The 14,636-nt window shown below is 35.3% G+C and overlaps 1 protein-coding gene across 1 annotated transcript; it reads right to left on the bottom strand.

Moving 5' to 3' along the window:
• Positions 1 to 10,983: 10,983 nt before the first annotated feature.
• Positions 10,984 to 11,301, bottom strand: LOC133049956 (keratin-associated protein 6-1-like). Its single transcript, XM_061134039.1, has one exon. It carries the CDS (start codon positions 11,299 to 11,301, stop codon positions 10,984 to 10,986), a length of 318 nt encoding a protein of 105 aa, XP_060990022.1.
• Between the last annotated feature and the right edge of the window lie 3,335 nt (positions 11,302 to 14,636).

The following is a 14,636-nucleotide window of genomic DNA, read 5'->3' on the forward strand; positions in this document are numbered from 1 at the left end:
GAAATTCTAAATTGCTTGTCTATTAAAAACATGATCTTATAAGGCACAATGTGTACTTTCTGCATTATATATAATAAGGAGGGATATTCAAATATTGACTACTGAATCTTAGGCTACCAAACAACATTAGACCTTTTATGATTAAATTGCCTAAATCCAAAATTTAGAAAGTCATTCATGTAATCCATGTTAGTATTGTATGATTGAATATAAACAGTTTTTGAGTAATTGCTTTTGGTAAAATATATATAAATTCATTTTTCTTTAAAGGTACTCTGTTTTCACACCTTTTCATTTTCATGTGTATTCCTTAATCTAGCTTTCTTCAGATTGTATGTGAGTGTGTGAATATATGAGATTGTTGACACTTTCACCATAAACAGTAGACAATTTTGGTGCATGGATGGTTATATTCAACCACTACTTTTCTAATATATGTTTTTGTGAGCATATCCAAGGGCTTCTGTTATGTACTTTGATATCATCAAAGTCTTATCTTTGATCAAATAAAATTTCACTAAAGATATAGGCAAAGTGATAGCTCTATTTTCACCACTTCATGCTAATTCTTAAGAATTTCATTCTTTCTTGATACTATTTTAAGATATGTTCTGGGAGATGTAATTTTTCTTCTCAATTTTGTATTATTACTAGCTTTTTTCTCATTGACAACTATGTGCTTGAACTCATCTTATGCATTGTATCTGCAACAAAGGGCTTTATTTCATTCATTTCATTTTATCTTGTCACAGTAAAATATAGAATTTGAGGTCTCTTTCAGTGAAATTTTCAAGGGGTCAGCCTCTGCATGTGTTTTGAAAAAAAGAGGAGGAGATAGGGAATCTACCTGAAAAAGAATTTAGAATAATGATAATAAAAATGATCCAAAATGTTGAAAACAAAATGGAGTTACAGATAAATAGCCTGGAGACAAAGATTGAGAAGATGTAAGAAATGTTTAATAAAGACCTAGAAGAAATAAAAAAGAGTCAATTAAAGATGAATAATGCAATAAATGAGATAAAAAACACTCTGGAAGGAACCAAGAGTAGAATAATGGAGACAGAAGATAGGATAAGTGAGGTAGAAGATAAAATGGTGGAAATAAATGAAGCAGGGAGGAAAAAAGAAAAAAGAATCAAAAGAAATGAGGACAACCTCAGGGACCTCTGGGACAATGTGAATCATAGGAGTCCCAGAAGAAGACAAAAAGAAAGGCTATGAGAAAATACTCGAGGAGATAATAGCTGAAAATTTCCCTAAAATGGGGAAGGAAATAGCCACCCAAGTCCAAGAAACCCAGAGAGTCCCAAACAGGATAAACCCAAGGCGAAACACACCAAGACACATATTAATCAAATTAACAAAGATCAAACACAAAGAACAAATATTAAAAGCAGCAAGGGAGAAACAACAAATAACACACAAAGGGAGTCCCATAAGGATAACAGCTGATCTATCAATAGAAACCCTCCAGGCCAGAAGGGAATGGCAGGACATACTGAAAGTAATGAAAGAGAATAACCTACAACCTAGATTACTGTACCCAGCAAGGATCTCATTCAGATATGAAGGAGAATTCAAAAGCTTTACAGACAAGCAAAAGCTGAGAGAATTCAGCACCACCAAACCAGCTCTTCAACAAATGCTAAAGGATCTTCTCTAGACAGGAAACACAGAAAGGCTGTATAAACGTGAACCCAAAACAACAAAGTAAATGGTAACGGGACCACACCTATCAATAATTACCTTAAATGTAAATGGGTTGAATGCCCCAACCAAAAGACAAAGATTGGCTGAATGGATACAAAAACAAGACCCCTATATATGCTGTCTACAAGAGACCCACCTCAAAGCAAGGGACACATACAGACTGAAAGTGAAGGGCTGGAAAAAAATATTTCATGCAAATGGAGACAAAAAGAAAGCAGGAGTCGCAATACTCATATCAGATAAAATAGACTTTCAAATAAAGGCTGTGAAAAGAGACAAAGAAGGACACTACATTATGATGAAAGGATCAATCCAAGAAGAAGATAAAACAATTATAAATATATATGCACCCAACATAGGAGCACTGCAATATGTAAGGCAAACGCTAATGAGTATGAAAGAGGAAATTAATAGTAACACAATAATAGTGGGAGACTTTAATACCCCACTCACATCTATGGATAGATCAACTAAACAGAAAATTAACACGGAAACACAAACTTTAAATGACACAATGGACCAGCTAGACCTAATTGATATCTATAGGACATTTCACCCCAAAACAATCAACTTCACATTTTTCTCAAGTCCACATGCAACCTTCTCCAGAATAGATCACATCCTGGGCCATAAATCTGGTCTTGGAAAATTCAAAAAAATTGAAATCATTCCAGTCATCTTTTCTGACCACAGTGCAGTAAGATTAGATCTCAATTACAAGAAAAAAATTGTTAAAAATTCAAACATATGGAGGCTAAATAACACGCTTCTGAATAACCAACAAATCATAGAAGAAATCAAAAAAGAAATCAAAGTATGCATAAGACTGAATGAAAATGAAAACACAACAACCCAAAACCTATGGGACACTGTAAAAGCAGTGTTAAGGGGAAGGTTCATAGCATTACAGGTTTACCTCAAGAAACAAGAAAAAAGTCAAATAAATAACCTAACTACACCTAAAGCAACTAGAGAAGGAAGAAATGAAGAACCCCAGAGTTAGCAGAAGGAAAGAAATCTTAAAAATTAGGGCAGAAATAAATGCAAAAGAAACTAAAGAGACCATAGCAAAAATCAACAAAGCTAAAAGCTGGTATTTTGAAAAATAAACAAAACTGACAAACCATTAGCAAGACTCATTAAGAAACAAAAGGAGAATAACCAAATTAACAAAATTAGAAATGAAATTGGAGAAATCACAACAGACAACACTGAAATACAAAGGGTCATAAGAGACTACTACCAGCAGCTCTATGCCAATAAAATGGACAACTTGGAAGAAATGGACAAATTCTTAGAAAAGTATAACTTTCCAAAACTGAACCAGGAAGAAATTGAAGATCTTAACAGACCCATCACAAGCAGGAAATTGAAACTGTAATCAGAAATCTTCCAGCAAACAAAAGCCCAGGACCAGATGGCTTCACAGCTGAATTCTACCAAAAATTTAGAGAAGAGCTAACATCTATCTTACTCAAACTATTCCAGAAAATTGCAGATAAAGGTGAACTTCCAAACTTATTCTATGAGGCCACCATCACCTTAATTCCAAAACCAGACAAAGATGCCACAAAAAAGAAAACTACAGGCCAATATCACTGATGAACATAGATGCAAAAATCCTTAACAAAATTCTAGCAAACAGAATCCAACAACATATTAAAAAATCATACACCATGACCAAGTGGGCTTTATCCCAGGAATACAAGGATCCTTTAATATCTGCAAATCAATCAATGTAATACACCACATTAACAAACTGAAAGATAAAAACTATATGATTATCTCAATAGATGCAGAGAAAGCCTTTGACAAAATTCAGCACCCATTTATGATTACAAGTCTCCAGAAAGCAGGAATAGAAGGAACATATCTCAACATAATAAAAGCTATATATGACAAACCCACAGCAAGCATCACCCTCAATGGTGAAAAATTGAAAGCATTTTCCCTAAAATCAGGAACAAGACAAGGGTGCCCACTCTCACCACTACTTTTCAACATAGTTTTGCAAGTTTTGGCCACAGCAATCAGAGCAGAAAAAGAAATAAAAGGAATCCAGATAGGAAAAGAAGAAGTGAAACTCTCACTGTTTGCAGATGACATGATCCTCTATATAGAAAACTCTAAAGACTCTACCAGAAAATTACTAGAGCTAATCAATGAATATAGTAAAGTTGCAGGATATAAAATTAACACACAGAAATCCCTTGCATTCCTATACACTAACAATGAGAAAACAGAAAGAGAAATTAAGGAAAAATACCATTCACCCTTGCAACAAAAAGAATAAAATACTTAGGAGTATATCTACCTAAAGAAACAAAAGACCTATACATAGAAAGCTATAAAACACTGATGAAAGAAATCAAAGAGGACACAAATAGATGGAGAAACATACCATGCTCATGGATTGGAAGAATCAATATTGTCAAAATGGCTATACTACCCAAAGCAATCTATAGATTCAATGCAATCCCTATCAAGCTACCAACGGTATTTTTCACAGAACTAGACCAAAGAATTTCACAATTTGTATGGAAATACAAAAAACCTCGAATAGCCAAAGTAATCTTGAGAAAGAAGAATGGAGCTGGAGGAATCAACCTGCCTGACTTCAGACTCTACTACAAAGCCACAGTCATCAAGACAGTATGGTACCGGCACAAAGACAGAAATATAGATCAATGGAACAGAATAGAAAGCCCAGAGATAAATCCATGAACCTATGGACACCTTATCTTCGACAAAGGAGGCAAGGATATACAATGGAAAAAAGACAACCTCTTTAACAAGTGGTGCTGGGAAAACTGGTCAACCACTTGTAAAAGAATGAAACTAGAACACTTTCTAACACCATACACAAAAATAAACTCAAAATGGATTAAAGATCTAAATGTAAGACCAGAAACTATAAAACTCCTAGAGGAAAACATAGGCAAAACACTCTCCGACATGAATCACAGCAGGATCCTCTATGACCCACCTCCCAGAATATTGGAAATAAAAGCAAAACTAAACAAACAGGACATAATGAAACCTAAAAGCTTTTGCACAACAAAGGAAACTATAAGCAAGGTGAAAAGACAGCCCTCAGAATGGGAGAAAATAGCAAATGAAGCAACAAAGGATTAATCTCAAAAATATACAAGCAACTCCTGCAGCTCAATTCCAGAAAATTAAATGACCCAATCAAAAAATGGGCCAAAGAACTAAACAGACATTTCTCCAAAGAAGACATACAGATGGCTAACAAACACATGAAAAGATGCTCCACATCACTCATTATCAGAGAAATGCAAATCAAAACCACAATGAGGTACCATTACATGCCAGTCAGGATGGCTGCTATCCAAAAGTCTACAAGCAATAAATGCTGGAGAGGGTGTGGAGAAAAGGGAACCCTCTTACACTGTTGGTGGGAATGCAAACTAGTACAGCCACTATGGAGAACAGTGTGGAGATTTCTTAAAAAACTGGAAATAGAAGTGCCATATGACCCAGCAATCCCACTTCTGGGCATACACACTGAGGAAACCAGATCTGAAAGAGACACGTGCACCCTAATGTTCATCGCAGCACTGTTTATAATAGCCAGGACATGGAAGCATCCTAGATGCCCATCAGCAGACGAATGGATAAAGAAGCTGTGGTACATATACTCCATGGAATATTACTCAATCATTAAAACGAATTCATTTGAATCGGTTCTAATGAGATGGATGAAACTGGAGCCCATTATACAGAGTGAAATAAGCCAGAAAGGTAAAGAACATTACAGCATACTAACACATATACATGGGATTTAGAAAGACGGTAATGATTACCCTACGTGCAAAACAGAAAAAGAGACACAGATGTACAGAACAGACTTTTGGACTCTGTGGGAGAAGACGAGGGTGGGATGTTTCAAGAGATCAGCATTGAAACATGTATATTATCTAGCGTGAAACAGATCACCAGCCCAGGTTGGATGCATGAGACAAGTGCTTGGGCCTGGTGCACTGGCAAGACCCAGAGGGAGCGGGTAGAGAGGGAGGTGGGAGGGGGGATCGGGATGGGGAATGCATGTAAAACCATGGCTGATTCATGTCAATGTATGACAAAACCCACTACAATATTGTAAAGTAATTAGCTCCAACTAATAAAAATAAATGAAAAATATAAAAATAATAATAAAAAAAATTTCATTCTTTCTTGATACTATTTTAAGATATGTTCTGGGAGGTGTAATTTTTCTTCTCAATTTTGTATTATTACTAGCCTTTTTCTCATTGACAACTATGTGCTTGAACTCATCTTATGCATTGTATCTGCAACAAAGGGCTTTATTTCATTCATTTCATTCTACCTTGTCACAGTAAAATATAGAATTTGAGGTCTGTTTCAGTGAGATTTTCAGGGGGTCAGCCTCTGCATGTTTTTTTGCGAAGAGACCTGTTATTTTTTCATAACAAGGCAATGGCTTTAGTAGGCTGAAACCATTCAAACATAGGCCAGAGGCAGAATACAGGCTGAAAAGTGTATCCTTGATCCTGGTAGTCTGGGTAATGTTCAGCAAACCTGTTATTGTAAATTTAGTTAATTTTTGCCATTTATTAGATATAAATAATAATATCAACAATGACAAAAATATAAATTAGTTAGTTCTAAATATGTTTTTAGTAACTAATGTTAAAATTTGGAGTAACTTAAATGACATACTCATAACTGTCTATTCACAGTTACTTTCTGAATAGGGGGTCAAAGTATGAGACTGCTAAAATCTTAAACTGTCCCAAATGCATATTTTTAGAAGCATTTAGAGGGAAGAATTGTGTAGGTATGCCTTGCTTCATCAGTTGAAGACAGGTTACGCATGGAACTACACATGATTTTGTTTTTTTAAAACTCATTGGCTCTTTTTGGCTTTACAAAAGGTCTGTCTTGGGGCTTCCCTGGCAGCTCAGACAGTAAAGGATCTGCCTGCAATGCAGAAGACTCGGGTTTAATTCTTGAGAGGGGAAGACTCCTGGAGGAGGAAATGGCAGTCCACCGCAGTATTCTTGCCTGAAGAATTCCATGGACAGAGGAGCCTGGTGGGCTACAGCCTGATGGACATGACTGAGTGACTAACACACACACACACACTCCACACACATGGTCTATCTTGGAGAATATTATATATTATATATGTGTACTTGAAAGAAATCCAAGAGAAATCTGTGTTCTCTTGTAGTTGGGTATTCTTTTGATAGTTAGGTCTAGTTGGTTCATAATTTTCTTCAACCATTTATATTATAATCTTCTATATAGTTATTTTATTTAATATTGAAAATAGGATATTAGAGCAACCATCTATTTTTATTGCAGTCTCCTTTCAGTCCTATCCATTCTTGATTTATGAATTTTGGAGCTCTGTTGTTAGGTACGTATGAATTTTAAATTGTTATATCTTCTTGACTGATTACCCTATTTATCATAAAAAGGGTCCATCTTTATCACTATTAAAATTCTTTGTTTTAAAGTCTAGTTAGTCTGATATTGATATATGTACTCCAGCTTTCTAATGGTAGCTGTTTGCACTATATATATGTATACATGTGCACATATATGTATGCATATGTATATATATGTGCATTTGTCTGTGTTTGTTTCAAGAGAATTTAATTATTGAAACATTTTTATGATAGCTTCTCTAAAATCTGTGTCAGATAATTTGACTAACTTAGTGTTAGGGTCAGTTGACTATCTTTTTCCATTGAAGTTGTCATTTTGTTGATTCTTGGTATGATGGTATAAGAGAAATTTTGTTTGTTAGAGTATCTTGGTTCTACTTAAATCTCTCTCCCTCCCTTTTTTTAAGTTGGCAGTCCTCTTGTTCAGGTTTAGCACACGGGTTCTGTGAGCTATGATTCATAAAGTTCAGAATTGCTGCAGTGTTATTTTTGTGTCTTTGGTTTATCTTGACCACTGGCTGACCCACTGGTTCCTGATGCTTGAAAGAGCAGAAGGAATTTCACTGGCTCAGGCTCTGTGTGTTTCTTGGTGGAGTAGTGGCATAGTGAGATTCCCACCTACCTCCCTCACTACCAAGATGACCCTTGGATGGGATAGGAGAGTCTTGGGTACCTAGGGCAAAGTCTTTTGGGATTCAGAAAAACTCCCTTCAAATAATATATTAAGAAAAAAGGAATCACATGGATATTGGAAAACATTTAAAATTGATTAATAAAGAACTGCAATGTACCAATGTATGGCTTACCAATGAAGAAGTGATTAGAGGGAACTTTATAATTTTATTTTTATTATTTTTTAATTATATAATTTATATATTATATAATTATAATTTTATATAATATATATAATTATATATAAAATTTATAAATATATATTTATATATTTATAAATATTTATAAAAATTTAAAATTATATATATTTATATATAATATGAAATTTTAAAATTTATATATTTATAAATATTTATAAATTTATAAATATATATATATGATTTAAATTTATATAATTTTATATAATTTATAATTTTAAAATATTATGTTACAAAAAAAGGACATTTAAAATTAATGTTCTAAGTTTATTTAAACAGCTAGAAAGTAACATAAAATTAACTATAAAGTAAGAAGGATGAAGGAAAAATAGACACAAGTAGAAACAATTCAACAGAAAAGGACATGCCATAAAGAAAATAATACACAAGTTTGGTAGGCCAAACTGATAAATTCTGGACAAATTGATCAATAATATAGGAGAGATAACACAAATTACCAATCTGAAGAATGATAGAATCAACACCTTTTAAATCTAACAGACTCTAAAAATAATAGTGGATAAGTACAAAGGATGTTATGCCAGTAAATTCCACAACATGGATGAAAGAGAAAGTTTCTTTTAATTAAAATACTATCAAAATTAATGAGTAAATCTGAATAGCATTTTATCTATTAAAGAAAATGAATACATTATTCAAAACAGCTTTCCACAAAATAAACTCTAGGTTTAGATGACTTCAAAGGTAAATTTCATTAAATATTTAAACACCATTTTTATTGTTAACATAAGAAAAAGATAGTAATCCAGGAGCTTTCCTCAAATATATTCTCTGAAACAATGCCTAAAAATGTATATGCTATATTCACGGGTATTTTATTAATTGTACCAGAACACAGAATTCATAACTATCTATATATCTATCTATCTAGAAGATGTAGATAGAAACATATCAATAATGAAAAGCTTTAATATACCACTCTCAGAACAAGCATATCTAGTAGAAAAAAATCAGTGAAACAAGAGGGCACCTACAATTTAATTTATATGGTAGATTTTATGGATATATGTCCATCTATATACTTATAGTAGAGAAAAACCTTCTTCTCAAGTTTGCACAGAAGATATATAAAAATTGATTAAAAGGAAAATAATTTGTCCATTTTTAATATAGAGATGCTTCAGAAAACATTTTTAGACTGCTTTGCTATGAAGCTAGAGGTTGTTAGCGAAAACAAGGGACAGAAAATCCTGTTCACCTAGTGAGTAAATCTTTGATTAAGCATCCCTCAGGTGAAAGAATAAATATAATCTGAGACCACAGAATTTCAAAATAAATAATGGTAGTGGGGATATTAATTAAGAAAATTGATGAAAATTATTCACACACTAATTGGAGAAAAATTTACAACACTAACCACTTTTGTCAGTGAAAGATGAAAGAAATAACATAAATAATTAATATCTTGGTTAAGGGAGTCTTAAATAAAAATAAGTAAACCAAAGGAAGTGCAAAGAAGGAGGTAATAAATAGCTAAGCAGAAATTAATGAAGTAGAAAACAGAAAAAAAATCAATTGGCTTTTAATATGCCTCAAAATATTACTATTTGAAAAGATTGGCATTTATAAATCATTTGCTAATTTGATCAAAGGGGGAAAGAGAAAAAGAGAAAAAGAAAAAGTCTATACAAAATTAGAAATAATGAAAAATAAACACATAAATAAGTTTAAAAAATGTTATGAATCTACTTTGCAGATCTTTGTGGATATACATTTGAAACCCAGACCCAATGAATAATTTCCTAGGGGAATATAGAGTACCAGAACTGATACATTTACACTGAGGAGTTATAGACTGATTTCCTTAGGAGAAACAGAGAAAATCATTATAGAAATACCCTACAAAATATTCTAGATCTAGATAATTATGCATGGAAATTCTACCAAATTTTCAGAGATAAAATGATTTGATGTCCTATAAATTATTCCAGAGCACTGCAAATGAGGGAAACTGCTTGATTCCCAATAAAAAGGATGCATAGCATTGATATCAGTGCTAGGTAAACAATTAACATGCCACTATGATTTCTTCCTCTTGATGTCAATGGCCTGGTGTGATGCCCTCCTCTTGAGTATAGACAAGATATGTGAATTACTTCTAACTAATATTATACAGAAAAAGTGATGAAACATTTGATTGTTTATGTGATTATGTTACATAAAATTGTATGGGATTATAGTGCCCATCTTGGGCTTTCCTCATACTTCAGCTGGTAAAGAATCTGCCTGCAGTGCAGGAGACCTGGGTTCAACTCCTGGGTCAGGAAGATCCCCTGGAGAAGGAAATGGCAACCCACTCCAGTATTTTTGCTTGGAGAATCCCATGAACAGAGGGTTCATGGGGTCTCAAGAGTCGGACAGGATTTAGCGACTAAACCACCACCACCATAGTGCCCATCTTACTGGAGTGTTTTCCCACCATTCTGGGCTCTGAATAGACAAGCAAACATGTAAGGAACTACAGGCAGCCTCCTAAAGCTGAGAATGGCCTCTAGTAGTCAGCTTACAAATGCCTCCCACCAACTGTCAGTGTTCAGCCCCTCAGTTACACAATCACACAGAATGGAATTCAGCCCAAGAAAAGTGTGTAGGTAATATTGAATGTCAAATAACTGACTTGAAAACCAGGATTGCTCTTTGGATTGATTAATTTTATTAGATCAAAAAACAAACAAGCTCCAGGATGAAAGCATCAAATTACTATGATATCATCATTCTAATGAAAGAAGAACTGTTGAGTCACAGGCAAATTTCACTTTATCCACTTAATGAGGTAAGTTCTGGGAAATGTATAGGTTAGATGGTAGGTCCACAATAAACCACACTAAACTCCCATGATGCAGCCTAATTATCATCCAGGGGAAAGGCACAGAACATGAGGACTTCAGAGCTGGCGAATCCTGGTATCCAGGTGTAGAGGATGAGAGTCTTCTACAGCGTCCTCAATAGTAGTAGCCAACGCCAGAGCCATAGCCGCATCCGTAGCCACTTCCACAGAGAGAGCGGACGCCATAGCCGTAGCCACTTCCACAGAGAGAGCGGGCGCCATAGCCGTAGCCACTTCCACAGAGAGAGCGGACGCCATAGCCGTAGCCACTTCCACAGAGAGAGCGGGCGCCATAGCCGTAGCCACAGCCGTAGCCACAGCCCAGCCTGCGGAAGCCAGACCCATAGCAGGAGCCATAGCCACAGCCCAGGCCTCCATAGCCGTAGCTTCCACAGCCCAGGCCGCCATAGTAGTTTCCGTAGTAGCCACACATGCTGTTGGTTGTTGAGGTTGTTCTCGGGTGGAGAAGGAGAGTAGAAGTGTCACTTGAGTGTGGAGAGTTCTCCCTGCAGAGGGCCTTTTATACGCCCTCAGTGTGGGTGTGACCAACCACACCTTCATGCCACTGGCTAACTTTATGACTGATCTAATTAGTTTGTTGTTCACAACCAAACATGAAACAACAGAGAAATTCAGCAGGATTGCTATGTTGACATCCCAGTTTGGATTCCTCTTATTTAATTGAGTGTTTGGATGAGAGGAGACACACACTCACACCTACACAGTCCTACTCCAAAGTATTATATGTGTTCATTTTAAGCGTCTAGAACCATCCTTTACGTCAAGAAATAAGACTTTGTTAGGACTTTTCAAATAATTTTATTATTTTATAACCTTTCACAAAGAATAATATTTCTATCATTTCATACATTTTTCTTCTTTGTTCAAAATTATTACTTTCTTCAGGTATTTAGTGTCCTTATATATTTAAGCAGTATTATGTCTTTCATGACATAATAATGACAATGATTTTAATAAACTTACTTGAAATAAAATTTCAAGCCAAGCAGTTCTGAACAAAATGCCTTCTACTTTCTTACTTATATCAGTGAGTCTAACTTTCATTTATGTTCAGCTTCCACTGAAGAATGTGAAAATAGAAGTCATTCTCTGGAATCCAATTTCTGTATTTCCTAATTGTGTATACAATGATTAGTTAATATTCTAAATAAGTATCCAATAGGATTTGCACCGTGTTTTGTGCTAATAATGATAGTTAGATAGAAAACTGTTTCTTTCTCAAAACATTCGATTAGTAAGCTTTGTAACCTGGAATGCAGAGCTCTTTTGCCTAATGCTTGAATTCCAACTGTGAGTATGTGTGCTCAGTAGTGTTCAACTCTTGGTGAACCCATGGACTGTAGCTCGATAGGCTCCTCTGTCCATGGGATTTTTCAGGCAAGAATACTGGAGTAGGTTGTTATTTCCTACTCCAAAAGATCTTCCCAATTCAGGTATTGAACACATGTCTTCCATGTCTCCTGCATTCTACCACCGAGCCACCTGGGAAGCCCCATATATTCATTCAAATCAGTGTGACAACTCAACATTTTGGGTAGCCCAAGTAGGAGTGGTATAGTTTAAAACTGTATTTCTGTATCTTTAGCAAAGTGCATGTGGGAAAGCAGCATTATTTATACATCCACTTGGATTTCTGATATTCTATGATAATTGTTATTCAAAATATTTTTATACATCTCTTTACCTAGATTTAGACCGGGTTTAGAGAGTGGAATTTGGGGCTGGTTTGCATTGCAATGAAGGTGGTTTGAGAAGTTAGACATCATCTACATTTTAATCAACTCTCTCTGGAGAGTATTAGAGTATGGGTAGAGATTTTTCAAATCGCCTGATTCATTTAACATCATAGCTATTTCAAACAAGTCAAAATAAAATCATATATTAATGAAACAGAAAAGTGTTGTCTTGCTAATGATCAGACCAACACATTCATCTGTTTAGTCATTATGTATTTTTGAATGTACTTTCTATGTGTGTTTCATGTTAGGTGCAGTTTTTTAAAGTAAACATGCTATTGTGACATTCAGCTAGCTATCACTGGATCGAGATATAAGCAGAGGACTTCTTCACTACATCAGATACAAATTTCTCATACAGAAAATAATAGCAGGTTCAGCTCTCATAGTACAGAGTCAATCAAACAATGTTTTTAGTAAAAGCTAATTGAAACAACATGATGATTATTCTTCCTCAAGAATAGTTAAGTCTTAGAACATTGCCTAATTTTGATAAATGTGAATTTCACCAGTTAATCAAAAATGAAAATAAAATCTGTAATTAACTTGTTTTTTGTATATGATTAAAAAGGATGAGAATACATTTTGTGTGTGTGTGCAAAACAAGTTCCAAATTACAACATTTACTAAGTTTTTTCTCCTGATATTTACTTTCAGGAGTGAATTTCTTTTTCTTGAAGGACTAAATTGTCCTCTCTGATCTCAGTAATGCTCAAAATTCTCCAAGCCAGGCTTTAGCAATATGTGAACGGGGAACATCCAGATGTTCAAGCTGGTTTTAGAAAAGGCAGAGGAACCAGAGTTCAAATTGCCAACATTCACTGGATCATTGAAAAAGGAAGAGAGTTCCAGAAAAACATCTATTCTGCTTTACCGACTATGCCAAAGCCTTTGACTGTGTGGATCACAATAAACTGTGGAAAATTCTGAAAGAGATGGTCTGAAAGACCAGACCATCTGTCCTGCCTGTTGAGAAACCTGTATGCTGGTCAGGAAGCAACAGTTAGAACTGGACATGGAACAACAGACTGGTCCCAAATAGGAAAAGGAGTACGTCAAGGCTGTATATTGTCACCCTGCTTATTTAACTTATATGCAGAGTACATCATGAGAAACACAGGGCTGAATGAAGCACAAGCTGGAATCAAGACTGCCGGGAGAAATATCGATAACTTCAGATATGCAGATGACACCACCCTTATGGCAGAAAGTGAAGAAAAACTAAAGAGCCTCTTGATTAAAGTGAAAGAGGAGAGTGAAAAAGTTGTCTTAAAGCTCAACATTCAGAAAACTAAGATCATGGCATCTGGTCCCATCACTTCATAGCAAATAGATGGGGAAACAGTTGAAACAATGGCTGACTATTTTTCTGGTCTCCAAAATCACTGCAGATGGTGACTGAAGCCATGAAATGAAAAGACACTTACTCCTTGGAAGGAAAGTTATGACCAACCTAGACAGCATATTAAAAAGCAGAGACATCACTTTGTCAACAAAGGTCTGTCTAGTCAAGGCTATGGTTTTTCCAGTGGTCATGTATGGATGTGAGTTGGACTATAAAGAAAGCTGAGTGCTGAAGAATTGGTGCTTTTGAACTGTGATGTTGGAGAAGACTCTTGAGAGTCCCTTGGACTGCAAGAAGATCCAACTAGTCCATCCTAAAGGAAATCAGTCCTGGGTGTTCATTTGAAGGACTGATGTTGAAGCTGAAACTCCAATGTTTTGGCCACCTGATAAGAAGCACTGAATCATTTGAAAAGACCCTGCTGCTGGGAAAGATTAAAGGCAGGAAGAGAAGGGGACAACAGAGGATGAGATGGTTAGATGGCATCACCGATTCAATGGACATGAGTTTGTGTAAACTCCAGGAGATGGTGATGGACAGGGAGGCCTGGAGTGCTGTGGTTCATGGGGTCACAAAGAGTCAGACACGACTGAGCGACTGAACTGAACTGATCATAGCAGTAAGAGCTTTGTACAGAATCACTGTTTTTTTCCCATTCTTTTCTGC

The sequence above is a fragment of the Dama dama genome, chromosome 31 (genome assembly GCF_033118175.1).
Source record: "Dama dama isolate Ldn47 chromosome 31, ASM3311817v1, whole genome shotgun sequence".
Taxonomy (NCBI): Eukaryota; Metazoa; Chordata; class Mammalia; order Artiodactyla; family Cervidae; genus Dama; species Dama dama.

Coding starts and splice junctions, on each gene's coding strand:
- LOC133049956 (XM_061134039.1), bottom strand. CDS start 11,301: ATGTGTGGCTACTACGGAAACTACTATGGCGGCCTGGGCTGTGGAAGC.